This window comes from Ammospiza caudacuta, chromosome 5 (assembly GCF_027887145.1).
Source record: "Ammospiza caudacuta isolate bAmmCau1 chromosome 5, bAmmCau1.pri, whole genome shotgun sequence".
Classification (NCBI taxonomy): domain Eukaryota; kingdom Metazoa; phylum Chordata; class Aves; order Passeriformes; family Passerellidae; genus Ammospiza; species Ammospiza caudacuta.
This window is the reverse complement of record NC_080597.1, coordinates 56,942,666-56,969,038: the sequence shown is the minus strand read 5'-3', so window position 1 is coordinate 56,969,038 and position 26,373 is coordinate 56,942,666. Positions and strand designations below refer to the sequence as shown.

At 35.9% G+C, this 26,373-nt stretch overlaps 1 protein-coding gene across 3 annotated transcripts in view; it reads left to right on the top strand.

The window, feature by feature from the left end:
- The first annotated feature begins 250 nt into the window (after positions 1-250).
- The window catches only part of POT1 (protection of telomeres 1), a 61,021-nt gene continuing 34,898 nt past the window's right edge, over positions 251-26,373 (top strand). Inside the window, exons 1-9 of one of the 3 annotated variants that reach the window (XM_058805158.1) lie at positions 251-652; positions 1,272-1,357; positions 4,756-4,889; positions 9,807-9,879; positions 11,244-11,335; positions 15,111-15,221; positions 17,066-17,113; positions 18,271-18,385; positions 25,266-25,396. In XM_058805158.1, coding sequence (XP_058661141.1) covers positions 4,767-4,889; positions 9,807-9,879; positions 11,244-11,335; positions 15,111-15,221; positions 17,066-17,113; positions 18,271-18,385; positions 25,266-25,396 — 693 coding nt within the window. In that variant the 5' untranslated portion in view covers positions 251-652; positions 1,272-1,357; positions 4,756-4,766. Of the gene's footprint in view, positions 653-1,271; positions 1,358-4,755; positions 4,890-9,806; positions 9,880-11,243; positions 11,336-15,110; positions 15,222-17,065; positions 17,114-18,270; positions 18,386-25,265; positions 25,397-26,373 lie in introns of those variants that run through there. The other 2 variants (XM_058805159.1, XM_058805160.1) reach the window with 2 other exon arrangements.

The window sequence follows — 26,373 nt, the reverse complement described above, 5'->3', positions numbered from 1 at the left end:
AAAAAACAAAACTAAAAGAGAAAACAGAAGACCATCAGTGGGTGCAAGCCCGCCCCTGTTCCCATTCCCAGCCCTGTTCCTGTCCCCCCGGTCCCCGTCCCCTCAGGACGGGTGTGCCCGGCGCCACCGCTGCGCGTGCGCGCGCCGCCTGGGCATGCGCGATGCGCGGCCGGAGCGCGGGGAGGGCGGAAGTGGCGCAGGAGGCGGCGAGGCGGGATAGGGACCGGGACCGGGACAGGGACAGGAGCAAGGACCGGGACAGGGCCTGCGATAAGGGCTGGGACAAACAGGGTTGGCGGCACACGGACACCAGCGGGTTTGCGGGCCCGGCTTTGCTTCCCTCCGGCCCGCAGCTGCCCTGCACACCGGCTCTGCTCCGGGAACGCAGTCCCCGCACAGTGCTCCGCGGCTTTGGAAGTTTCTTTCCAGGCACTGAGTAAACACTGTTGATAATTGTGTTGGTGGGCTTGGTTCTGAAGGTCTCTCTGCTTGTAGCTGGTGCATTGACTTTCTGAAGCGATTGCTTCATATGGCGTGGAGTGTGGGATCTGCAGAGTAGCGCTCTCCTCCCTTTGCAGTGGATTCAGTGCTGCTTTCTAGAGCTGAAGTACTGTTGAGATAATAATGGCTGTGTAAGAATCACTTCCCGCAGGTAATGTTTGATTGTAGTCTCTTTTGCACAATGTCAGATAAGTAAATTTTAATCTGAAATAAAGGAGCTTTTGTTTGCTTAAGAAACCTAGTTGTATTCTAAGGAAACTAAGTATCACCTTGTTCTTGAGAGTAAGAACAGCCAAGGACATACTTCCCATAAAAAATAAGTGCACTTCAGTAAGAGCAAGCTGAAGCTTTGCAGCTAAGGAAATAGGATGTGTCATGCTACTGACTTGATTTCTCCTTCTCTTAGTTAATGACATGATGTTTTCACCTCTTGAGAATTCTCAAGGATCTAATATAAAATCAGAGTTTTGAAAAAATTGTAGACAGACTACACACTTTGTTCGCTGATGGTCTTGGTGATTTCATTAAGACTGCTGTATGACAAAAGCTTTGTCTGGTGATGGCACATTGGGTTTGTGGTAGTTCTGTACTGCCTATTCTGTTCAAGCCACAAATGTTCATTTTTATGACAAAGTGTTGTGTAAAATATAGTAGGAATGTATGGCTGGTCTACACAGGTGTGTGCTTTTGTAATGAAGCATGTCTTCATAATCATTTTAACTTTGGACAATTAGCCTGAATATTGCACTGACTAGTATTTGTGTTTACAGGGGCTTCAGGTATCTACCACTGTGACTGACCACATCAATAAGATGCTGATGCTCTTGGCTATTCCTTCATTCTTCATCAGACTTTGGTGAGATTTCCTTCAGAAGTCCACACAGTCATATGTTTTATTCTCTTCTGTTTCACAAAATGACATTATTCAAGTAATTTTTATGTATGACTGAAGTATTTCTTGGTAGTAGAGAAAGGACTAAACTTTCTAGTTAGTAAGCAGAATGTCAAGATAGGGCAGAGCAGCACATAAGAGTTAAGACCATAGCTGTTCTCAGTGTTACATTTCACTTGAGTGGTGCATATTGCATTCTCTCTGGGGTGTTAAATTGTGAGTTACATCCTCTATGCAGTATATAGTCTACTTTAAACAGTCTACATCCTTTCATATAATTCTTTGTTAAAGTTGTGAAGGTCTTTGCTTGCTCACTCTCCAAATTTTTGTCACTTTAATTACTGGAAGGCAAAAGGTATTTGTAGTTCACAGTCTTCTCTCTGCTCTGTGTATGTGCTGTGTCTCACTCCTCTTCAAGGAGTGTCACATGCTGCTGTCTGCCTTTCTTGCAGTCTTTGTTGGTTTTTCTGGGGGATGTTTTCAATATCCATTCTTATGTACAGCTCTGTTTACACCATTTGCAGGCTTTTTAGGCTCAAGTTGGAATTATTCCTGTCAGGCTTTTGAGAGCAGCAAAGGTATTTGACAGACTTACTTGCACTGAGTTGCTCTCCAGAAGAGCGGGGAACACCAAGGACAGCACTAACAATATCTTCATGTGGATTTTGAAAGCCAACACTCTATCAGTTTGTTTTGGAAGATTTACTTTCATAACTCTTAGAACTGGATACTCATATCTTTGCTTCTTAATTGCTGGGAACAAGAATCTGAAAGCTTCAGAGATTAGCAGTTAGAACACATGACCTTAGTTTTATGTATATAGGAGTTCAGGAGCTGTAAAAACATTCCACTTGTTTTCTACTGGAATGTTATTTACAATGCTGTGCGTTGTTAAGACATCTTCATGGCAAAAAAAAAACAACAGAAAAATCTATTTTTAATTGCTCAAGTGGTAACAGAGAGAAGCAGGATAAAAAAATGGTTAGTCTGTTATGTTGTATATCTCCCTGGCTCATTATACTGTTGCTGGGTGAAGATCAATATTGCTGATTAACTTTGAAGTTGGCTCTTTGTAGGTGGAATAGATCAGCTTCTCAGTCTGCTAGAATAAAGTGGGAAGTAGATACTTTGAACTGAAAAGCTGTGTAAATCTTCCAGTTGCTCATTTCACTTGAGACTTGAAATCCTGGTAAGCTAATGACAATGCTGTCGTGGTGTGTGTTTGAAAACATACAGATAAAGGCATTGTTTTTAGCTTCATTTAGTAACATCTTACAGAAGTTCTAACTTCTAATACCTCACTAGTCAAAGCAGGAACAGCATCTGCACCATTGTAACAGGATTTTACTTCTGCTTCAGCTCAAGCAGAAATTGAAACCTGTCTGGTGCTGTGCCTCCCAGCTCTGTGCTGTCACAGGTTGACCCTGGCTGGAAGCCAGACACCTGCCAAAGCTGCTCTTATCATTCCCCTCAGGAGGACCGGGAGGAAAAAATACAACTAAAAATTTGCAGGTTGAGACAGGGAGATCACTCAAACAAAGAGACTCAAACAAAGTAATTTAACTTACCAGTCATCAAACCAAAGTAGGATAATGACAAATAAGAACAAATCTAAAGATCTTTACCCACCTCTCCCATTTTCTGAGCTTAGCTCCACTCCAATTTCTCTACCTGTTTCTACCCCTGAGCAGTGCAGGGGACAGAGAATAGGGATTGTGGTCAGTTCATAATGCTTCATTTCTGCCTCCTTGCTCCTCATGTCAATTGGAAACTAGGAAAAAACAAAAGCTAGTCACCCTATATGTGCCATTACAACTGAGACACCCTCAAACCAAAGTATTTTATTGACATGTCATGAGTGACTCTTACTTCTTGCTTATATCTGTTAGACAAGAATAACAGCAGTGGGGAGTTTGCTGTAAATGGGGAAGGAGAAAGAAGGGTCGCTCACAACAAAAGAAATAGTCAGAAGTTACTAGTGAGGGCTGATATCTTTGGGTACTGGAGTAACAATAAGGTGCGTTTTTCATTTTTCTGAAGAATAAGGTACTTTTTAAAAGAATGTATATAATTTTGCTCTCTGCACCTGTATATCTTGACTTATGTTTGTAACTTATGATACACTGGTCTTTTAATTTTGCAATGGTTTCCCAGTTCCATTTAATTATAACTGAATATTTTGTAAGAATTCAGTCTGCATAGCACTGCAAAAGCTCTTTTGAACTGTAATTGAAATGTAGTTTAAGCTTTTACTGGTTAGATTACCCAGTTTTTGTGTCCATTCAAAACTGCAGGAAATACTCTCTTTCCTGTTCTTTACTGTCGTATAAAAATTGCTAAAACTGTTGGAAATTAGGGCTGTGGCTATAATACTGCAATCTCGATTTTCAGACAACAGAAATTGTTTTTTGCTTAGTTTAATGAAACTTACTGCAAACAGAGGATTAATAAGGTTGCAGCTTTTTTTAGATACTTGAAATAAAAATTATACCGAAAAGACAAAGATACCCCCAGAAGAAATGAGATGACAATGTAATAAGAAAATACAGCAATAGCTACTTATTGCTAGATCACTTTTTGCTATTTTTCTTATGTGTAACTTCATTGCAATAAACTACTCTTCCTCTCCCCATTCTCAGCATTATAGCACTGTCACTAGTAATTTATGTCACTGACTTTTGTTACAGTGAGGGCAGACCAGAGATGACACAGTCATACATTTCTTACCTTGTTCCAAGTCCCTTCCATGCTTAGCATTTTAGATACCATTCTTATTATCTTTATTATTTTTTCTTTACTTGATTCATTGATGATTTTTTTTTTAATCTGTACATAAGCAGATCTGTTGTTCATTTTAAGTTAAAATGAAAAATGTTTTAATTTCTTGCAGTGAAACTTTCTTATAGGGGGAAAAAACTGAATATGGGCTGTTTGTCCATGACCTTGTGCTGGGGAAGGAGTCATTCAAAGTCTTTGCATGATTTTTATCTGTATTTCTGTACATAAAATATTATACCTGTACATAAAATATTAACACTGTTTACATTACCCTTTGCATTTATATGTATTTCTATTTCTTTGTATGTAAAATAATATTTTATTGCCATTTATGGTGTTTTGGAATGTTTGAAAAATTGAGTAATTTGGATGGTTGTCTATTGCCAAGGAAATCTTACTTTCTTCTTGCTGTGTATGGTACTAAGAAATGAGGCTAATCCCTCTGAAAATTTAGTTTTACATAATTAAACTCTCTTGTTATGAATCAGGTAAATGTTCCCCTTCTGAATAAGATGCAACTTCTAGTAACTCTTAATTTGAACAAAATGAGGAGCTTCAGGACTCTTTTCATTGTTTTTGTTTAGATAAAGCAGCTATGCCTGTTCAATTGCTGAAGATCATTGAAGGACAATCTGAGACTCCACTACCAAGCCATTTGCACAAGGAGAATTTAAAACATTTGCAAGAAGGGTGTGATTATACCAACAAATACATTCAGGTAAACTCACCAGTAAAAAAAACTTTGCCTTGCTTTGAAATAGCTCCTGTTACATTAGCAAGGTGCTTTGGTATTCCCTCTCACTTGGTGACTTTCTGCAGCTGTGTGTCCTTGTGTTCATCTGGTGCATATCTTTAAGCAGTGAAAAATTATGACCTTCTGGAACTTCATTGCATGTTGCTACTACCTTCATTGATTCACAGTCCTGTCCCTTTCTCTTATGTTATCAGACTAAAATTTTGTAGGAGTTTCTCTTTTCAGAGTTTATAAGCTGTGGACCAATTTAAAAATACATTAATATGCAGAATGTTTTTGCTGCAAATGGAGGGATTGGGGGAGGTTAAGTGGTATTTTGTTTAAAAGAAATAGTAATAAGCACCCCAATCCTGTTAAAGATCAGATTTCAGAGTAACTAAAAAGCTTTCTAAAGTAGTTCTCCTTTTGTATGAAATTATGCAATATCCAGTTTTATGAAAAGTGTTGTTTGTAGCAACTACCAGCATCAAAACACAATTAGTCTTTTTTATCATTACCAAGTGTGCACTTATATTTGACAGTAATCCCAAATGTATTTCAGATTGGAAGTACAATCCTGCTATACTAATGAAATGTAGAAATAACTTTTTTTCATGCCTAAAGCAAGTATTCTCTGTAAAATGCAGCATCAATTTTTGAGTGTGGTCTTTTTCTATCCTGTTTAACTTTTTTTTTGTCTGTGGCTCTGAGAATCATTTTAGATGCCTCTGATGTTTATGTATCAGGCATTAACCCAGGTTTTCTTTCAATCTATTAATTAAAAAAGTGGGTGGGAAATTAAGGAAATTTGGTTCTGTGGAAAACATAAGTTGTCTTGAATCCTTCAAAAAATGGCACAAACATTTTAAAAATATGAGCTGAACTGATCTGTTTTTCTGTATCCGAAAGAAACATTTTTACTACCACAGCTGTATATTCTCAGCTCCAAATCTAGTGCTTATGTGACCCTGTGATTGAGTCCGTTTATGAGAAGGAAACTGGCAGAAGACCATCCATATTGCTGGAGAGAGGATAATTTTCTGCTGCTGTCACTGTGCACTGGATCATTGTGGTGTCAGATTGATGCCAGGAGTGGTGCACTCCGGTGTAGTGAAGGAGCAGAACTGCCCTGTTTGGAAGCAGGCAGCAGTTGAGTGGTGTAGGAGGTGATTTGATTGAGAATGATTCAGCCTCCCTCAGGTCCTGTAAAGGAACAAATGGAAATGTCAATAGCCACTGCTGCTAGCAAACAGGGTTTATTCCTCAGGGGGTAGTTTCCTGCCCCTGTTCACCTGCACAATACATAGACCTTCCTGCTTTGAAGAACTGTGTCTGCAAGCAGCCCTGACATGGAAGAACAGGGATTATTGTTTGGAAGAAAGTGGTGAAGGAAACAAAAATGCATTATAAATTAGAAAATGTTTCTGCCAAAATATATGTTTCCATTTGGAGAGCAGGGCAATTACTACCAGACTATGATTTAAAGCATATATGCAGTGCTGTAGTTGATTCTGAAAGGGAAAGTGTGTAGAATGTCTTTCTCAGACTTCTGCCTTATGTTAAGAGAACTTCATGCTGCTGCTGACATGGATTAGTAGGTGGCTAAAACAGCTTGGCATAAACAGCACAACTGGAGAGCTGATAAAGCTGGTGCTAATGCACCATTAAATATGAAGGAAAATCCAGTTCTGCAGGCTGAGCTTGAAGTGAACCTTAGAATGCACTGATGTTAGGTTATCTTAGTGGTGGCACACTGTCACTCCAGACCTGCCAAAATAGGGATCAGGTCCTGCTTTGACAAGGAGGGAAGGGCAGAAGAGGATTTTTATGAACTGTGTTCTGGTAAAAGCCACAAAAAACATTTAGGATGCTTCTGTCTGACTTGCGTGCCTCAGTCCTTTAATCCTTCTGCTTTTCTATCTTCCTGATACCTCTTTGTAAACTGCAAGTTTCAAATTTGTGGAAAAACGGCACAAGCAATGTTTGTACCTCCTCAGTCTGTTAACTAAACATGATGCCTTCTCCTGTTAGCTCATAATTCTCTGTGTTTTGCTGTGGCAAATCTGAACCAAACCTTAAAATCAGCTGCCAAATCAGCTATAGAACCAAACTGAGGGAGCGAGGCATTATAAGGAAGGAGACACATACAGCAGAAGAATTGTACGGGGTGGGTTTGAGAGTCTGTCTAGTGGCTTATGGAATGTCAAGGGTTTTGGAAAAACCCTTTTGGAAAAAGTATGCCTCTGAGCTCAATAAGCAGTGCAGAATTTGTGAGAGAAGAGCCAATTTGGGCAAGTTTTACTAAGGTGGGTTTTTTGGAAGTTTGGAGCTCAAGAATTTCAGGCATGGGGAGAAGGAAGTGGGGCAGTATGAGGAAATGGGTCATAGCTGGGGAACAGAACTGTACTAACACCTACTAAAGGGCAGGTGTTAGGGATACAAAGGGAAGTGGAGGGGCCAAAACATTATAGCAAAGAATGTGGTCCCAGAATTTGAAAACTCTTTGGAAGATACTGGGATGTAAAAGGAAAAATAAAAAATAAAGATGGTTAAAAAGCAGCCACTATCACATTAATAAGTTTCACTTTTAAATAGTGTGCTGATGCAATGGAAATTTCTTACTAAGAAAAAGGTACGTATGTAAATGTTGAGTGTTCCTGAGATGACTGTTTCATTGCAAAGACTTTATTACAAGAAAAATTCTGTAGTCTTTTATTTACCTGTGAATATAATTCAAGACAATCTCAGCAAGAGCAATTATGTATATATGTGTGTGTGTGTACATATGCATGTGTGTATATATATAGTGATATTTTAAACAAAGCTGTAATTTTGAAAACAAGTGAGAAACCTTTTTGGTTTTAACAGGTAGGTTCCTGCTTTTCACAGAGAAGACTAATGAGTTTTGTTGAGGAGATGAAATTATCAAATTATTTTGGAAGTCAGCATTTGTAAATAATGTTGAGGTTTTGTGGAATGATGTTATTTCTTTATAAAACAGATAGTAAAATCTTGTTGAATTTGATTTGGATTACTCCTCAGGTAGCACATTGTAGGACAAATTTTACTCTGGAAGGCCTCTGGAGTAACAATTCCCTGCTGCATATTTTACCTTGATTTGGTTTAAGAAGCATTTGCTAGCATTTAAGTCAAGTTTCCCACTAAATATGTGTACTGTAAAATCACTGCAATTTACCTGACTGTCCTTTTAATGTTGCATTTATATCCATATTATCATACTTTCTTTTAACAAAAAACCTTTTAGTCTATTTTTGTGCTGTTTTTGTCATTTTTAAAGCATTTTGCAGAGTCTGTTTTCAATAATTTTATTTTTCTTTATTGAACTTCCTTTTTTTTAGGTTTTATCGTTGAGAAGGTTACAGTGCTTTATCTGCAATTTTGTGAAAGAATACGCTTGACTGACATTTTTGGTACTGTTGATGATGCCCTCTTTCTAACTAGATGTGTAGGTCCCAAAGAGGTGTTAATATCACTGAAGTTGCTGATTTTTGCTTCATTATAAGTCCAGCATTACAATAAAAAACAGTGTTTTGAATTAATTGTTAAATCATAGGATCTTTTAGAGCATTTGTATGATTGCCAAAGAATTAGGACATGACAGTTTCAAAACTTTCTAATGCTCTTCACACAGCTGTATTTTTTTCCACAGAAGGTTTTTTATCTTCATATGTGTCTATTATATCTTGACTGAGATTTTGTTCTGATATTTATGTTGTAATCCTTTGCCAATATTTTTGGAGAAATTGCTGTATCTCTTAAGATTTTGATCCCTAACTCTTTAGATGCCTTTCTGTCGCTTTCAGTGTTTCTCTTTGCTGATTTATGTCCTGCTGATTTATGACCAGAGATAGCTCAGGGATGCCACTTGCTCGGTTTCTCGGCTGTTTAGGCTTGTAAGTTTTCTGTTTCTGCTGTTTAGGTGTTCTGGAAAGGCCCAGGGATGGCCTTGAAGAGCCCGGCGCTTCAAAGGACGAGGAGAGACTTCTGATCTTGTCTCGGTCTCAGTGTTTATTAATTGTTTATCTAAAAGATTTTCTTTCAGCCCGACAGAGGTCTGCACAGCAAGTCAGCCATGGGCACACTCTGCAAGCCCCCGGGGTGGTCACTTATCTTTATACCCTAAGTTACGTGTACAATATTTATCATTTTTCCCCAATACCTTCTACCCTTATTAACCGGTGCACTTTTAGTAATGACCAATCCCAAAGTGCCAACATCACCACAGAAGATGGAGGCCAAGAAGAAGAAGAAGAAGAAGGACAGGACACGCCCCAATTCCTCCATCTTACTTCTTTAGACCCCCCTGTACCAAAATCCTAAATCCTGTGTTTTACACTCTAATTACTTATCCCTTCACCATACACCCAGTGAATTCCTCCCAGTCCTCATACAGGTGTCGTCTCCCGTGCAGGATCAAAGCCCTGCCACCAGACACTTCTGGCAACATTCCAGGACTCCCGAGCCCCCCAAGGGTGGTCTCGGCCACTCTGCACCTCCATCCTGAGGTGCTGAGATCCCACACCTTTCCACTTTTGTGCTAAAACTCTAGTCTTTTTGCTGTTTTTGTAACTAATAAAAGTTACATGTATAGTTCCACAGCTACTGTTTTATTGTTTAAGTTTATCATCTAGTCAGTGGCATCTAAATAGTATTGACATGTAATACTTGCTTTGTTGTATTTCTAGAATGTTGTTTTTGATCAGTGTTTATAGCAGTTGGTTTTTAGTTTTTTGGTAAGAATGTTAATGGCAATTTATGCTTGTTCCATAAATTCTGCCTTTTTTATCTTACAGATGTTTCAGCTGTTATCAGTATTGCAGTAACTTAGTGGCATAGGATCTTAGTTCACAACATCTTATTTTTTTTTTTTTTGCTTTGTAGGGAATAGTTACTCTTTCCTACCCATTAACAAAACTCAGAGATGGAACAGACTTTTTCAAGATTGTTGTTCAAGGTACTACATTTAAGTACACATTTTAAATTTATGGTACTACATCAGTAGTTCCTGCTTTTGTGTTCAGTAGAATGTTAGATTTAAAATAATCTCTAAAACTGTTCATTTTCTTAAGAAGAAAGTTTAAGATAAACTTAGGCCAGGTATGTTAATAGAACCAATGCAGTCTTTATATATCTTTATATATCTATATATCTTTATATTCTCTACAAGAAGTAGACTTCTTGTTGCATAACTTTTTAAAAGACTGTCCTGGGAATGTATTAGCTATATGTATAGCTTTAATGGTGTATTTTCAAACTGCTTATCATAAAAAGGACCAAGAAAATTGCACACATAATAGTTACCACATAATATAAATAGCATATACTTTGTACCTTCAATATAGGTCAGTATTTTGAACAGCAGCAAAATATTTGTGTTTCATTCCATTTTAATTTAAGCATTTAAGAAAAGGAAATTTCACCTGACTACTCAAGTATTTAAATACCAGTAACTAGATTAGCACTTTGAGAGACCTGAATTGTTCATCATGATATGAAATGATATCAAAAATTAGTATGTTCCTTTTAAGTCTTGAGTTTGTCATCCCCTCCAGTCAGGAGGGTGGAGGAGGTCATTTGTCAGGGGTCTGTTGGATTCAAGGAACTTTCCATTCCCTTTCATTTCATTCTCAGCTTATTCCTTACAGTGGCTGGGAATCATCATGTGCTCCCTCTGAGCCTCCTGACTCCTGAGCAGCCAGCCTGGGGTGTGCAGCCCCTGCCTGGTGCTGCTGCCTGTGCCTGGTGTTGGCAGAGGTGAATGGAATTGTTGGGGCCTCAGTCAATCTCCCTGCTGGCTCCAGGTTTCTCAAAGGGATGCTTAACCTCCCCGAGTCTTGCTGATTTCGGTGACTGTTCAGGAGAGGAGAGTTCATGCACATTCTCCATAGAAACATAAGTTTGCACATCTAAATCATTGAAACAGTAAAAAGTAGAAAACTCTAAAAAAAAATAACATTATTTCTGCTGCAGTCTTCCTGGAAGGCTATTAATTAATATTTCTATGACCTAGAATATCTTCAGTTTATAACAGATTCTACAGTAGGGTCTGTTGTTAATCTAAGACTATACATTGAATTATCCAAGTGGAAATCTTTTTCATTTCTGTTTAATTGTACACTGGTGTACAACAGACTCATTTTAATCCTCTTATGAAGAATATACTGAGCAATATACCTGCAGTTAGCACATTTCCTGTTTGTACATTAATTGAAAAATTTTAGACTGTAGATCAAGTTGTTTTGTAAACCTCTTTCCACTGCTGTTATGTTTTGGAGAAGGTATAGTGATTGGAATCACTTTTGCTTTTTTTCCCTCCAGATTCGGATAACTTGTGTTCCCAGATCAGCAGCATCAATGTTTTCATTTATGGAAAAATGGCAGAGGATTGTGCAAAACTTATACGCCATGGGGTAAAAAAACACCAAAACATATATAGATATAAGTTCCTGGTTTAGGAATTGTTTTTCACAGATGTATGTCAACTTCTTGTCTTGTCTTGGTCTAGCTATCCCTAAAAATTAGAAATAGTCTGTTCAGTCCCTTCAAATCTATGATACTTGCTTATGGAAATTCTTTCTCACGCTAATATTGAAAAAAAGAAATTATTTTTATCAGTGCTGTTTACCTAGCAAGCAAAGGATCATGAATATGGATAATAGAGAAGACACTGTTTTATATTCATATTTTGAATGTTCTTCCATTTGATAAGATATATTTTATAATTAAATTCATTTAAAAGGCAGTTACACTAAAATATTTTAAAAAATAAATTCAAAACTGTGCATACAGGGTTTTTTTTAATTGACTTGGTGCTGGTGTCTTGCTTTGTCAGAGATAATAGTTTAGTTTGATTAGCTCCAGGTAAAAGACTTAGACAGGTCAGCCTGTGAGTTTGTTTACCACTAAAGAAGGAAAAGAAGATAAAAAAAATTACCTCCGTCTTTTTATAAGACTGCCTATCAGTTTACTGACATTTCAGTATTCGACAAATGTGAAATTAAAATTAGAATGTGAAATATTACAAGCTCATGTTAGTGCTTTTTCATTTGTGGTATGAATTCACACTAAATCATAGAATAGTTTGGGCTGGAAGGCACCTTTAAAGATCAGCCAGTTAAAACCCTCCTGTCGTAGGGAGGGAGATATGGGCAGGGACATATTTCACCTGATTAGATTGCTCCAAAGCCCCATCCCAGCTTACTTTGAACACCTCCAGTGATGGGGCATCCACAACTTCTCTGGGCAAATCAGTCTTTATACAGATTTCTCAATTCCATGTAATTTTCAATTTTGATGGGGAAGCCAGGGTGTAAAGTTCCTGAACTAATTTGCTAAATATGTAAGCTGCAGAATCTTTTTAAATTCAATGAACAAATTAGTTTTGTCCTGATAAAAATACAGATGTTGAACAGGGCACTGAGCAGCAATTATAAGATAAAAAGATCATTACTAAACAGCTGAATAAGAAGCTACAACCCACAGGCAACAACCCTTAGACAGCCAAGGTGTGCTAGAACTTCAGTTTGTTCTTCCCCAGTGAACTGAACCATCATGGTGCTTCCCTCGTGTCTCAAATTAGATTTTAATTTTGGAAGAATATGAATATAAAGAAACTATGATTTCAGAAGCTAGCAGAGTTTGGAAAAAAACTCCAGTTTTTAGCCATTAAAGAATTGCTTCAGTAAGGTGCATAAGGTAGTGTTTATTTGCTGCATACCATTTCAGATTTTAGTATTTTTTAATTTCCATATAATATCTTCCTAAAGTTTAATGCTGTAAGAACTTTAGCTAAAGTAGCCAGGGGGAGCAGCTGGCGATTTCTAAAAAATGTGAGTGACCATGTTGTCTCCTGACAGTCTTCTTGATCTGTAACAGAATAACCATCAGGAAAAATACTGTATTTCCTGTATTTCACACTTTGAGGGAAATAGAATTTCTTTTTGCCATTTAAAAATGTTGTTTGAATCTCATAATTTATTTATGCAATATACTTCTGTTGACATCAAAATCCACCAATTTAAGTAAATAGCTTTGATTCCCAAGGCAATTACAAGATCTTCTTAGCTAAATATTAAATGGAAACGATCTATTTCAAAAACTAATATAGCATTAAATTTCAAAGCAGCATACAAATATTAGGATTTTTTTTTATCATGTTTAGAAACTGCAAGTCACAACCTGTCAAAGTTGACAGTGAATTTGTAAAAAAATCTGAGAAGGTGTCTGTTCTTTCTGCCTGTAGAACTAGATTTTGAGGTTAGTGCTGTCTTTTTCTCATGGAAATTGCACAGTCCTTTCACAGTGTGAGAGGAGGTTTGTTTTTGTTTTTTTCTAATGTGGTGCTTGATATGGCATATATATTACATGACAGTAATCACTAATTGCCTAATACTACTCAAGAAAATTTTACTTCTTATCAGCTTGTTAAAAGGCTGAGTCTCTGTAATTCTGAAATTCATTCTGACACAGCAAGAGCAAGACAAGAGCTACCTGTACAGATCTCCAGTCCTGTCTCAGCAGCCATATCCCAGAATCTTGTGCAGTCTACATTCTAATAAAATGCTGAAATGGAAATAATGTATAAGACATAGCTTTTTACATAAAGGGTGATTTTACTGTTGAAGGGACGTTCTGAGTAGCACCACCAAACAGTGAAAGGAAAGACACATATTAACACCTGATTTTGGCAAAAGTAATGGAGTTTGCTGAAGTTTATATTTGTATATTTCTGTATTTGGAAAGAATGAGACAACTTTCATATGTGTTAGTAGGACAGCGTGTTAGAAGTGCAGAGAATACTGAGTGTTCTAATTGTTTTGACATGTTTTAATTTAGCTTTGAGTATGGCTTACTTCTAGGTTTATATATTGCTTTTTTAGTCAAAGTGTGCATTGTGACACTACCTGAAAATCATCTAAGTAGTTTCATTGTGAATTAAACTGTCTGATTAAATTTATGTTTTCTGCAGAAATTTTTCCCCAATGTTTTAATAACTACATATATCACTGTCACTTAATCTAGAGGCCTTTCTTTTTCTTGCACAAAACATTAAGGTTTTGGATCTTAAATCATTTAGCATAGCATTGTCAGATTGCTGAAATAGCAAAAAAAGTGCTGTCATAGTGCAATATTTGCTCAAACTGTCAACTTCAATCAGAAAACGCTTTTATTTGTTGTAATCAAATAAATACATGAAGAAAAATTATTCAGTAAAAGTTTATAGAAGTGCATTTGGTAGAAGCTTGAATAGAAAGAGTTCCAAGTCTAACATGTTTATTGGAATGGAGCACATTGGCACAGCCCTGCTAAGCAGTTCTGATAGCAAGGGAGCTGACTATAAAGGAGCTTTACATTGTATCAGATAGCTTTTTAAATCACCTCTGGTTACCTAAAGATATTTAATGTATTCTCTATCTTCTCCTCCTTTTTAATTGTTACTTTTTTTTTTCTTTTTGATTTGGTGAGGTTGCTGCTAAAAACATGAGCTGCTGCTGGGACTTGAATAATGTACCCTTTAAATCCTCTTTTTCTTGTTCTTTTTGTGGTGTCTGAGGAACTTTGTACCAAAGTGAAAATAGAGTTATAATTTCTTTCTGTGCCAGAATCTCAGGAGTGATGCCAGAGATGTTTTTAAGATCTCTTTTGCTACCAGAAACTTACCTGTTGATTGACCTACCTATTTAACCCTTAAGGAAGCTGTTGGTCCAGCCAAAACAGAGTCTATAGGAGAGTTTCTTAAATGTACAGCTGTAATTCATTGGGAAAGAAGCTCTGAGAAAAAATATTTTATCACTGCTGGTCTGACATGTGATTTCTTTTTACTTTAGTTAAGCTAAACAGAAAGCAGTCAGTCCTTATTGTATTTAAAGAAGAATGATTCTTTTGCTTTATTCAGTGTGAACCTTCCTCCCTAGGCTGTGTCAAAAATAGCACTGTGTTACAGTAACGTCATGAGTGTGAAAATTTCAGCAGAATTAAAATGAAAAGCTTCCTGGCATTTGTTGTAAATATAAATTCCATGGGGAGAAGAACTAAATTGGGAAACTCAAAGATTTTAAAATTTGTTCAGGATTTTTGTTTCTTCAATGTCTTGAGACTTTAGGGTGAAATTTCACATGATATAGTCTTAAAATAGAGCATGTGTTAGAATCTCTATAATTTTCTGTTATTGCTCTGTCCCCATAGGAAACCTTCATAGCTGCAGGATTCAAGGTGATAAAATTGCTTACAGACAGAGAGGATGATAGAAATGATTGTCACCTGGAAGTGTCTGAAGAAGCTGGATCAACCATTTATGTACGTGTTGTCCAACTTTTTTTTTTTCTTTTTTTTCAATTTCCAAAATGCATTTATTTTGCTTTATAATAGGAAAAAAACCAATAAAATCTATGTGAAACTTAAATGGTACAGATTATTTACCATGTTCATCAGGAAACAAGACATGTTTCCTCTGTGTGTGTGTGTGCACATGTAATTTTATAATAGCCCTAACCAAATTATTTTCCAGATAAATTTCTTCTTGTTGAGTGGAAGAATTTGACTATGGTTGACTTTAGATACATTCCTAGGGCTGTTTAAACTACTGTTTTGCATAACACATTTCAATAATGCTGACAAGGTAGAGGGTGCAAGAGTGATTTCAGGTCTAAAATTTTTAGTTTTCTCTGGTCTGTGAGTTTGTGCTGTTTTAACTCGCATCATTAGTTGTTGCCTTTCAAACATATGGACTGCTATAATCTAAATTTTATACAGAGAATTGTACTCTTTTGTCCTGAGTAAAATATTTGTTCTTTTGTACTATTACATCAATTCTGTTTAGTTTTATCTGTACAGTTATCGTCTAATTAAATCCTAAATTTAAGAAAAAAATTTTTTTTTTAAATTTCAGAAAGGCACTTCTGTTCTGCAATTGACCTCTATAGGTAACTAAAACTTGCCACACAGCTCAGTGAGAAACAAGATTGTTTAAAATGCTAGTGCAGACTGTTTCATGACATTCATTATCTGTTGATGATGATGATATATAGGTAGAAAGAATATTTTTCATTGAAGATCATGGATAGCAAAACTGCCCTGAGTCTGAATAGGTGCATGTAAGCTAAAAGTGTCTATATTTTAGAAACTACTCCAGGCCTTCAATTGAGTATTGGCAAGACCTTATTACATACAGTCTAGTCCCGAAGACACTGCAGCTCCGTGAATGCCTGGGTTGTGCTGAAATGTTTATCTCATCACTGACCACAGAATGGAGCTTGTGGCACTTGGTTTGGTGACACACATATTGGATGCTTAACATTGATACAAATGAGCAGACTTTGTGTGGGCTTCACTTCCCCAGTCATAACTTTTCACTTGGCTGTTTAAAAGTAAAATCAGCTTCAGGAGTGCAGCTGAGGTGGGGAGCAGAAGCAGATCCCTGGCAGGAGTGGGCAGTGCTGAGGCAGGACACAGCTGTGACAGGGGCTCTGTGACCAGCAGCCAGGCTGGGCTGTGGCTCTGGGGTGGTGGCTGAGCCCTGTGTTCCTCACAGAGAGTGGGGAGTGTTCGCTTTTCATCAAATCTCCACGATTAGTTCTTTAAAAGACATTACATTGAAGGTAAGTCTGGCTTATAAATAAGGCTCAAAAAGCTTAGGAACTATCTTTAAGTAAAATTTATCCCATTCTGGTGAGCTTTTTCCCCCAGAGGAAGTAACAAGTCACTGAGAATAGATGTGCTCCAAGCATTGACATGTACATACATCTTTATGTGCAAAACCTTAAACCCATTTAAGGTCTATGTTAAGCAAGTGTAGTTCTAAATTTGTGGCCTCCAGCTTTCAAATGCTACTCTCTTAATGTGACCTAACATATTCAACTGGGTGACTTTAGAAAATGTGTGTATTTTTTTGAATTAATGAATACATGGTATTTACTGCACTCACACTCATACATACCTTTTGTATGAGTGTGAGTGCAGCAAATACTGCTTTCTTTTCTTCTGTAGCTAAAATTTTACTAGATTCAGATATGGCAAAAATGTCCGTAGGGCTGGTTTGTATTTCTGTATAGTGTTGTATTTGCTTTAAAGTTATCAAATGTTGTTATATTTTCAGTACCTTCAATTTTGTAGTCAGGAAGTTTGTTATTTTTTCTCCACAGATCTACACTAAACCAGGAACAAGTGCTGCTTCAGAAACTGCATCTGTGGTGAGTTTGTATTTGGGATAGTTTTAAATCACATGAAATTAACTACATGTTAATAGGAAGGCGTGGAATTCATTTTTGTTCCAGTTTAATTTATTTCCATATGCTTATCCCAGCAGTCATTTAGCTTTTACTTTTACGAATAGTATACCTGGAACACAAAATAAAATGTGAAAGAAGTAGTACATTTTCTATCCTTGTAGTACAGTTCCCATCTCAATCTCCAAATGGATTTCATGTTGGTTTAGGAAATTGGAATTAGAGAGGTAATTGTTGGTCTAAGCAAGATTGTATGCTTGTGTTGTAAAAAGAAAAAATGAAATACAAAACTTCCTTTGATTTAAAATCAGACTTCCAATACTGGTTTTAACATTTATTTTGATTTCTGTTTGGAACAAGCCCTTATGTGTCTGACTTAAATTCTACAAGAAATAGTATTTTAAAAGCAGAGGAACCAGTTTATGAAATTTTAGTGTTCTTTATCATGATGTTAAAGATTCAGTACCAGTGGTGCTAGAGTTTGTTTTCAAATTTATTTACAGTTTCATTTTTTCAGTATAGTACTTGAAAACCTAAGTTTTCAATCAGTTTGAGAGAACTCTTATTCTTTAAAAGAGTCTAATCAGCAACCTTAAGATGAGAGAATAGTCCTTAAACTGTAGAAATTAGCCCTTAATTTCTTTAATCCTCCAGCAGCTGTGGAATTTTAATCAGGAGATGTGCACAGTGGCTGTGAGAGGTAACCCCTGCCCCCCACCACCAGCCCAAGACACGGATTCTGTGCAGCGATACTGCCAAGCAGAAGTACAAAGCTATTTATAAATGTGCTTTAAAAAGTCCTCTGGATGGACATGTCAAAATGAAGCAGTAAAAAATTGTCTTTCATTATTCTTTATTGTAATGGCTTTTACTCACCTGGTTCATGTGTTGAAACTCACTTCAATTAACTGATTGGCTTATTGTAAGAGAGGTGCAATCACAGAAAGAGAAGTCCTTTCTGAGTCTCAAGTGAATAAGATACAAAGAAATAGATAATCTCTATTTCTTTTTTTAAGATTAAATAAATATGTCTGAGGATTAATGATGTTAAAAGACAAAATTCTGTGTGAATGTTTGACTAATTTTTTCTTCTGTTCCCTTATTGTATCATGCCTTTTCAGTCTGTTGCTCCAAAATATGTGTATACTCCCCTGAATCATCTCAAAGATGGAACTGTAGTGAACTTGTATGGAGTTGTGAAATTTTTCAAGCCTCCATATATTAGCAAAGGAACTGGTATGTACAATATTCAAGAGATTTGAAATGTCCTCCAGCCAGAACTGTTCTTACTATGTTTTTTCAAAATCAACTAGAAAAACAAATTCACATGATCCTTTGACCATAGCTTTGACCAGCTAATACAAAAAAACAAATAGATAAGAGATATCAGCCAGTTCAGGCAGACTGGTGGAGATAGCAAATGAAGAAAATTCTTAAAGGGGATTTATTATTTGTCCAGCTACTTTAACAAGACTTCAGGGAATTGAGGACTTGGAACATCTTTATTAGACAAGCACTGATTGCTGGAAATCATTAGGGCAGCCATTCTTTCCAGATATGTAAAAATGTGAAGTTAATTGCACCAACTTACGAAGCAGCGTGTCTCTGAAGCAGCTAGGAGAGATTTTTTTCAGCTGAGTTACTTGTCAAGTTAATCACTTCCATTTCATTATTAGAAATTTAATAGGGAAAATAAATATTTGTTTAGCAACTAGTCCTTTCCAAAATGTCATAAATAACTTCCTGATATGTCTTCCCTGTATATTTTCAGTTGACATTATTAAAATAAACCCAACAGTATCACTGGAGAACAGGGGCATAATCTGATATTTCTTATTTATGAAGATAGTTGTAAATTCACTTACTACTCTATAATGAAAATCTCTAATGCAGTTCTAATTAGTCTTGGCTTTTGAGTAAAAATATTCACTAACGCATCAAATATTTCAATGTTGGTTTTTAATTTTTTGCACAATCCAGAGTGATGTATGTTTGCTTGAGAGGGTACAAAATGGTCAGTGATTGTTCTGCATTGTCAGAACATGAAGCATGAAGTGGCTCTTGTCAGAAAAGTCTGTAGTTGCTTTAGATCTGAGCCAATCCTGCACCAATACGTTCTCTGTCTGACACTGTAATAACAGAATCATGTAGCTTCAAGCTGATGCCCCCTGGAAGCATGGAAAGTGGGGCCACTCTGCTTTATCCACATGGGTCTTTATTCACTAAATATGCCCTGAGGTATATGATGCTGCTCCTTCTTACACACATGAAGGCCTAGGGCTGAGATTTTCCACTGTGTTCCCACTGAAGGTGGATACCACTGGACAGGTACCTAATTTAGTCTTGTTGATTTATGTAATCTATAATTAAAGTTCATCATTTTCATTGCCATTATTGGATTGAGTGTTAAAACACTGATCAATTAAATGAGTTTTCAGTATGTTCATAAATAATTTATTACACAGAAAGTTGTTTTAGCTAAGCACGCTTTTGCTCAGGGCATATAGTTTGACACCTCAGTATATAAGAACTTCATGAGTTTTTAAAATTGTCCAAGAAAGTGCTTTGGGTCTTGCTTCATATAAGAGAAAAATGGGATTTTGTCTGATAGAAGATCTGCTGGAAGTGTTCAGAACTATATTCTAACTTTCCTTCCCCAATAGTTTAAGATATTTTAAATTTTTAACAAAGATGATATTCTCTTCTATCCCTCTCTTAATCTTAAGGATATCTCATGTACTTAACCTTGAGATTTAAAAGAGAAGTAAATAGAAGAAAAAAGACCTCTGCAGTGTCCAATTACAGAGATTATATGCTTGACCATGAAAGTTTTAGGACATTACAAAGTGACACCTACTGCTTCCCCAACCCTTCTTTTTTGTGTAGATACTGGTCAGTATTTTCCATAAAGCAGGGAAGAATGAAGAATCCTTGCTGCTGGTTAACAATGTCATAGAATTAATGTCCTATTTTTCTGGGGAAACCTTCATCTAGCATTCTATCATAGATACATGCAGTGTGTTTTTATGTCACATGTTCAGTTAAAATCTCATTTTATCCTACTTAGACATTTATTTAGATTGTAACTATTTTATTATTACGAAATATTTCTTAGAATCAAAATTAATAAAGGATGACAGTTTTGGAAAAGACACTTCTAAGAAGCTTGACCACTTCCAGGTCAACAGTTCTACATGCCCAAAATGCAGATTGAGAATCAAATCAGATTATTAAAGAATTTTTGAAGCATGGAGTTTTATTTTTGTTTTCAATTGTTTTTTGATCTTGAGCCAAGTTCATCAAACAACCAAGAGTTTGTTTAAATTATGTAGCTGAAAAATGAGCTCTAATTTCAATGATACCATTTGGTTGACTTGAATTGCAACAGTCAATTTTTAGCAAGTAATAGCAAACTGACTTTACAGTGCAAAGCAAACCCATCACAGAATGTTGTGGTGTCCTTTTGTGAGGAAGCAGACTCAGTTATATCTGCAGTAGTTTTTCCTTCAAAGTATTGTGTTCCATTTTGGGGTTCTTTTATGAATCAAAATGTTGAGGATTTATATAAGTTTTGCAGAACAGAATAAAAACTGTTGCAGAGGTAAAGACAGCAATTTCATTTCTAGACCCCTAGGGATTAGAATACTGTTTTCCCTTCTGTTCACTGTGGTTTATATGCATTTTTTTTTTAATAATCACTCTTTATTATCTTAAAATATAGAAGATAAATAAAAGATTAAAAAATATCTGAAGGTATTAATAATAATAATAAATAGTTAATAGAAATCTTAAGACAATTACTTTGATCTAGAGATTTCAAATGATGGCATTGAAACATCTGTTTAGACAGATGCTTCTGGTAGTTACCAAATTGTATCTCTAAAGTGTATCACTATTATGTTAGAAATAACAAGCTCTAGTAAAACAGTATGATTCTTCAGAGATTTTATTTTAGCCTTCTGGAGCATATGTTTTTATGTGCATATATATACACACATAGGACTGTGTGCACATGTATATTATTTTTTCCTGTCTTGTTGAAATATAAATGGTAAGTTAGCTGGGTCAGCTGTTGGGTGTTAGTGCAGACACTTGTGTATTGAATGGCCTCAGTAATTCTTGAAAACAGTATTAAATGTTTCATTTAGTTTTGAAGAGAGAATAATTTGCTACAGTAATCTGTCTTTTTTGTGTGTATTGAAATAAAAGAAACAGAAGGCAATCTTTAATTAGAGTCCCTGACTGCTAACAACATTGCCCAAAACCTTTTTTATCTCTTGGAAGGGAGAAGTTATTGGTTCAGGGTAGAGGGTTTTCCACTAAATGTTATTGAAGAATAAATATGTGATTGCCCAGAGGGGGATGTGTAATTAGATAGATGCTTTCCACCTTAACAATTTATACAAGGATATTTGTCAGGAACTGCTGAAGTCCTCAGTAGAACTACAATAAATTTTTAATCAGTAAATACTAAGCAACTTGTTGGTTCTACAATATCAATAACTACTAATCTGGAAAGCTTTTTTAGCAATTTTTGTTTTCTTAGGATGACTGAGAAATGAGTTTGTATGTGAAGCTGTGGGGTGTGGGGTTTTTGTGGTTTTTTTTATCTATCTGAACACATTGTGGAGAAATGCTGGCTTTCTGCTCATGCATAGCCAGCATAACAGAGATTTCTGTGAAAAGAGTGGAAATGTTGTGGCATTATGAAGGAGAAGTTGTAACCTGAAGAAGGAACCTGGACTATCATAGTGGATTTTAGATTTTCAGTAACTTTTACAGAGCTGCAAGAGATTCCTATTTCAAACTAAAGGACCTAGATAGCTTGACATTCAGCATTCTCCATGCAGGGAGTGCAACCTTCTACTGATTACCAGATAGTTGTGGAATTTTTTATGAAATGAAATAAAGAACTTGTTATCAAGTTGTAGCCGTTGTATTTTTAAAGAACAATAAGGATTTAGCTGAAAGAGTATAAGAAGTGTATAAGATGCATGCAGATCATCACTCTCTATTTTCATTTAAATTAAACATGAGTTATGTCTCCTTGTTTTTGTAACACAAATTCTGGGGGGTTACCAGCATAGGTAGCTGTCCATGGCAGGTGCTTCCTCACATGATGTTAAGCTTAAATGCGAATACCTCGTAATAATAATTAAATATATTAAAAAAAGGTAGGTTCACTTTGAAGTTCTGTGTAGCACTATGAAGCACTGAAATTCAGTGCTTTTACTGAGACAATCTATTATGAAAGTAGAAAGCTTTCTTCTGTAGCATATAAATTTGCTGAACTGTGCATCCCTTGTGTCATATTTTTAAGACAGGTTATTGCAAGTAAAATCTACCAGTGGTAAAAATTCTCTTTTAAAGAAAATCAGTGGATTTTTTTAATAAATTGAGTTAATTTCTCTAGTAAGGAAAAATTTACTCCAATATGTAAACTTCCATTATTTATTTATTTATTAGCTTGGTAATGAAGGAATTTTGCTTTTTTGGGTAGTATATTGAGAAAAATCACAAGTGTGAACAGGGACGTTATATTGTTTTGTTTGTTTAACTCTAGGACATTATGTAAATTCAGCAATTTTGTGTAGAGTTTGACTCACTGTTTTTTCAGAAAAGTGAATTCATTCAATGATCTATAATGCTACTGTGGAAAACAGGAAACAATTTCCACATTTCAACTAGAAAAGATAAGTGGCTTTTTATTTTTAACCTTCATAAAGGACTTTGAATGAAGATTTCATTTTAAAAATGAGTATTTATACTTTGTTCTCAGAGACCTCTATTGTACTTAGGTTTGTAGAAGGGATGTTTTGAGGTGATAGTAAGGCATAGAAGACTGAAGTTACAGAAGACTTAATGGAAGACTGAACCTCTGTTATGTAGAAAGTGTTCCCTGGCTATGAAAAGCAAGTGTAATATTTTATACTGCTTTGACTAGGATGATTATCTGTCTTATATGATTATGCTAATTACACAGAAAATTGAGGTAGTGTGTTTAACTTCTGCCATTAAACAGGCAGCTGCACATGTATGAAGCTGACTAGGTTGCATAATCACAGCATCAAAGAGTAACCACAATTTCAATGGGGAATGTTTTTGCTACTTCCTCTTGATTGTGATGTTGGGTTATATCAGTGCACTGTAGCATGTTATTCTGCATCCCCAAAGGATTGTAAATCTATGAACCATATGGGCTTTTCTTCTTAATTGCTCATTTTGTTCATATTTGCAAGAGATCTTTTAAGTTAACCTCTAGAATTCATACCCAAAGAAATGCATCAGTCTTTGGATTACAATAGTAAATACTTGCAGTTTTGTCAACCAGTGACTGGAGTTTATTCTTGACATTCCTAGCATAAAATGTTAAAATAGACTGTATGGGGACCTTGTGCCTTTGGTGGGAGTGGAAAAGAGTGATCTCAGCAACTTCTGAATGCAAAATGATTTGTCATTATTGAATCTGTATAAAAACTTGGGAAGGAAGAAGAATACTAGTTTTATAGAAATACAGAAGGTTTTTGTATCTGTAGGAAAAGTTTTATTTCTTGGTAAGCCTTCACTGGATTTCTTTCATCACTGCATTCCTTTAAATCATTAAGGAATTTAAACTTTTAAGTTTAAATGATAGCAAAATTTAAGGGTATATGTGATGGAAATGGAAGAATATTTCTTTTGAAGCATGTATTTTAATCCAATCTTACATACCTGCCCTCATGTTTAGGGAGTCTATTCAGAGAGTTTGCATATAACAATCATCTTTTTATGACTCCCTTCCTGTAGCTTTTTTATACAAGGCAAATCTGTCAGTTTTACTAGCCTGACAGCATTCTCTTTCAAAGCTGTCTAGCAGCAATTTATGTGTCTGCATCTTTATAATGTGCATGATGGGGACTTCATTGACTTTGTTTTAGACCTACAACACCTTTGTTCAGTTCCCAGCTGTATATACTGGTGTAGTGTCATTATCACCAGGTACCTCATAGAATTCCAGCTAAGGGAAGTTGGGGTTTTTGATAATTAAGATTTTTTTTTTTCTCTTCTGTTTGGGTTTTTCTTTTTAAGAGATGAGAAAGTGTCCGTCAGGGCAAAACAGATTTGATTTGGGGAATTGAATTCATTGCCAGTTAACATAAACATCTAATAACTTATTCACGTATTGAGAAACAAATATTTGAACACTTAGGGGGACACTGTTCCTCCAGCTTTCCCAGGTTCAGCTTCACTCCAGGCACCCCTTTCCTCCTTCCTAGTCTCTGTTCCTCTGGCTATGGTTACAGGTGTCTCTTGTAAGGACAGTAGGGGGTTCAGGAGATCAGGGCCTTTCTTTCTACTGCTACTTGGTTTCTCAGGTAGGTTACCAGCTGCCATGTTGCAAAAGAGCAAATGTGCTTTTACTCTGTTTATAAGGTATCAGAGCACACGTGTTCTGTAAGCTGAAATGGAAAATACAGGATTCATTTATGTCATCCACAGATACTGCTCTGTTCTTGGCTGATCGGCATTGTATCTTGTGTCTTTGTATCTTGTTTTGATTTTACTTTTTAGATCATTGTTAGAAGTGAAATTCTATGAAGTTTAACTTCAGAAAGGCATATTTCATATTTTTACTCTACTTTCTGGCTACCACTGTGTGACTCTGTTCTTGTGGTATATATATCTATCTTGCATATTTTGTTGAAATCGAGGATATGTAATTTATGCTTTAATTTGCTTGTAGAACTTGTAGAACTTATTACCTTTTCAGAAAGCTGGGTAAAATAAATCTTAGAAAATTATTTTATTAAATTGTAGATATGTGCCTCATTTTGTAGAAGTAATTGAAATGTGAAAGAATAGCATGCCTGTTGTAGACAGAAGAAAAAGGTTTGTATGTTCTTGCACACAGCGCTGTGCTTAATCACACATTTCATTTTCAGTTATTTGGGCTAATTATCAAAAAGATGGGTCACATTTCAGTTATTATGGTACTGTAAAAAATTAAATTAAAAAAAGTTGCACAAATCATAGCAAAAAAAAAATGGCCATAGGGATGTTCCTCCCAAATTTAGTATCTGTGTATTAATAATTCCATAATGCCTGTTACTCATCCAGACACTTTTATATTTTACAGATTTTTGCTCAATTGTAACACTTGTGGACCAATCAAATGTGAAGTTAACGTGCAGTCTTTTTAGTGGAAACCTAGATTTTCTACCAAAAATTTACAAAGTTGGAGATATTGTTCGATTTCATAGAATAAAGGTATGTACTAGGATGTGGGGGGTTTATATGCTTGCTTTTCTGCACTGAGAGGACCATAGGAATAGTTTAGTTCTATATGTACAGAAATTAATTCTTGGAGACATTGGATAAAGCAGCTGGTTGTTAAAACAGCTGTGGTTATGGTATGCACCAAAACTGAAAGTAAACTATTACATTTTTCAACAACAACAACAACAATATTTATTAAACTACTTGACAAAAGATCATGTGATACTTCTAGATGGATAGAATTTAACTGACATAAATCAGCACAATTTATTCCTCTTCAGACTAAGACTGAGGAGTTTCTTTAGGTCTTCTGTTTCAGTAGGGCATCTGGAGCAGTTTAGGTCAGCTGGAGAATGACTCCAGTAGAGGGAATCTCTCTGGGCTTGTTAGTGTGCAGTGTGCTCCTGCTGCCGCTCCAGTGTTACCCTGCATTACTCCCTATTTATCTGTATCAAAGGGCTGCAGGAAACTGTTTATAGCTTTGATACTGCTTCTTGGATGTTTTTCTTATGCCTGCTGCAACTGTATAGGGAAGAGGAACCACCCTTCAGGGAATGAATAGAAATCTTGTAATGCTGGACCATGGTTAAAGAGGTGTATAATAGGACCAAAGATGTGATTTATTAGTTTGCAACATACCCATACATATTTATTTTTTACATGAAATAATTATCGGAGAAATTGAATGTAATGAAAGAGACCAGTAAAAAAAAACAAACAACAAAACACCAAGAATAAAACAACAACAAAAAAAACCCAGTTTGCATGTCTGAACACGCTCAAGAGTGTCCTAGGAAACTTAAGAGATCTAAGAAAGTTAGAATTTTACAAAAGGATGATAAAAGGGATAAATATCTGTAGTACTAAGTATGTACATTTTGATATCTCCTGTAGCAGGACAACAAAGAAGAAAACCCCATGACAATAAATGTAAAAAGTGGTAAGATTTATCCCGTATTTGAGTTTCA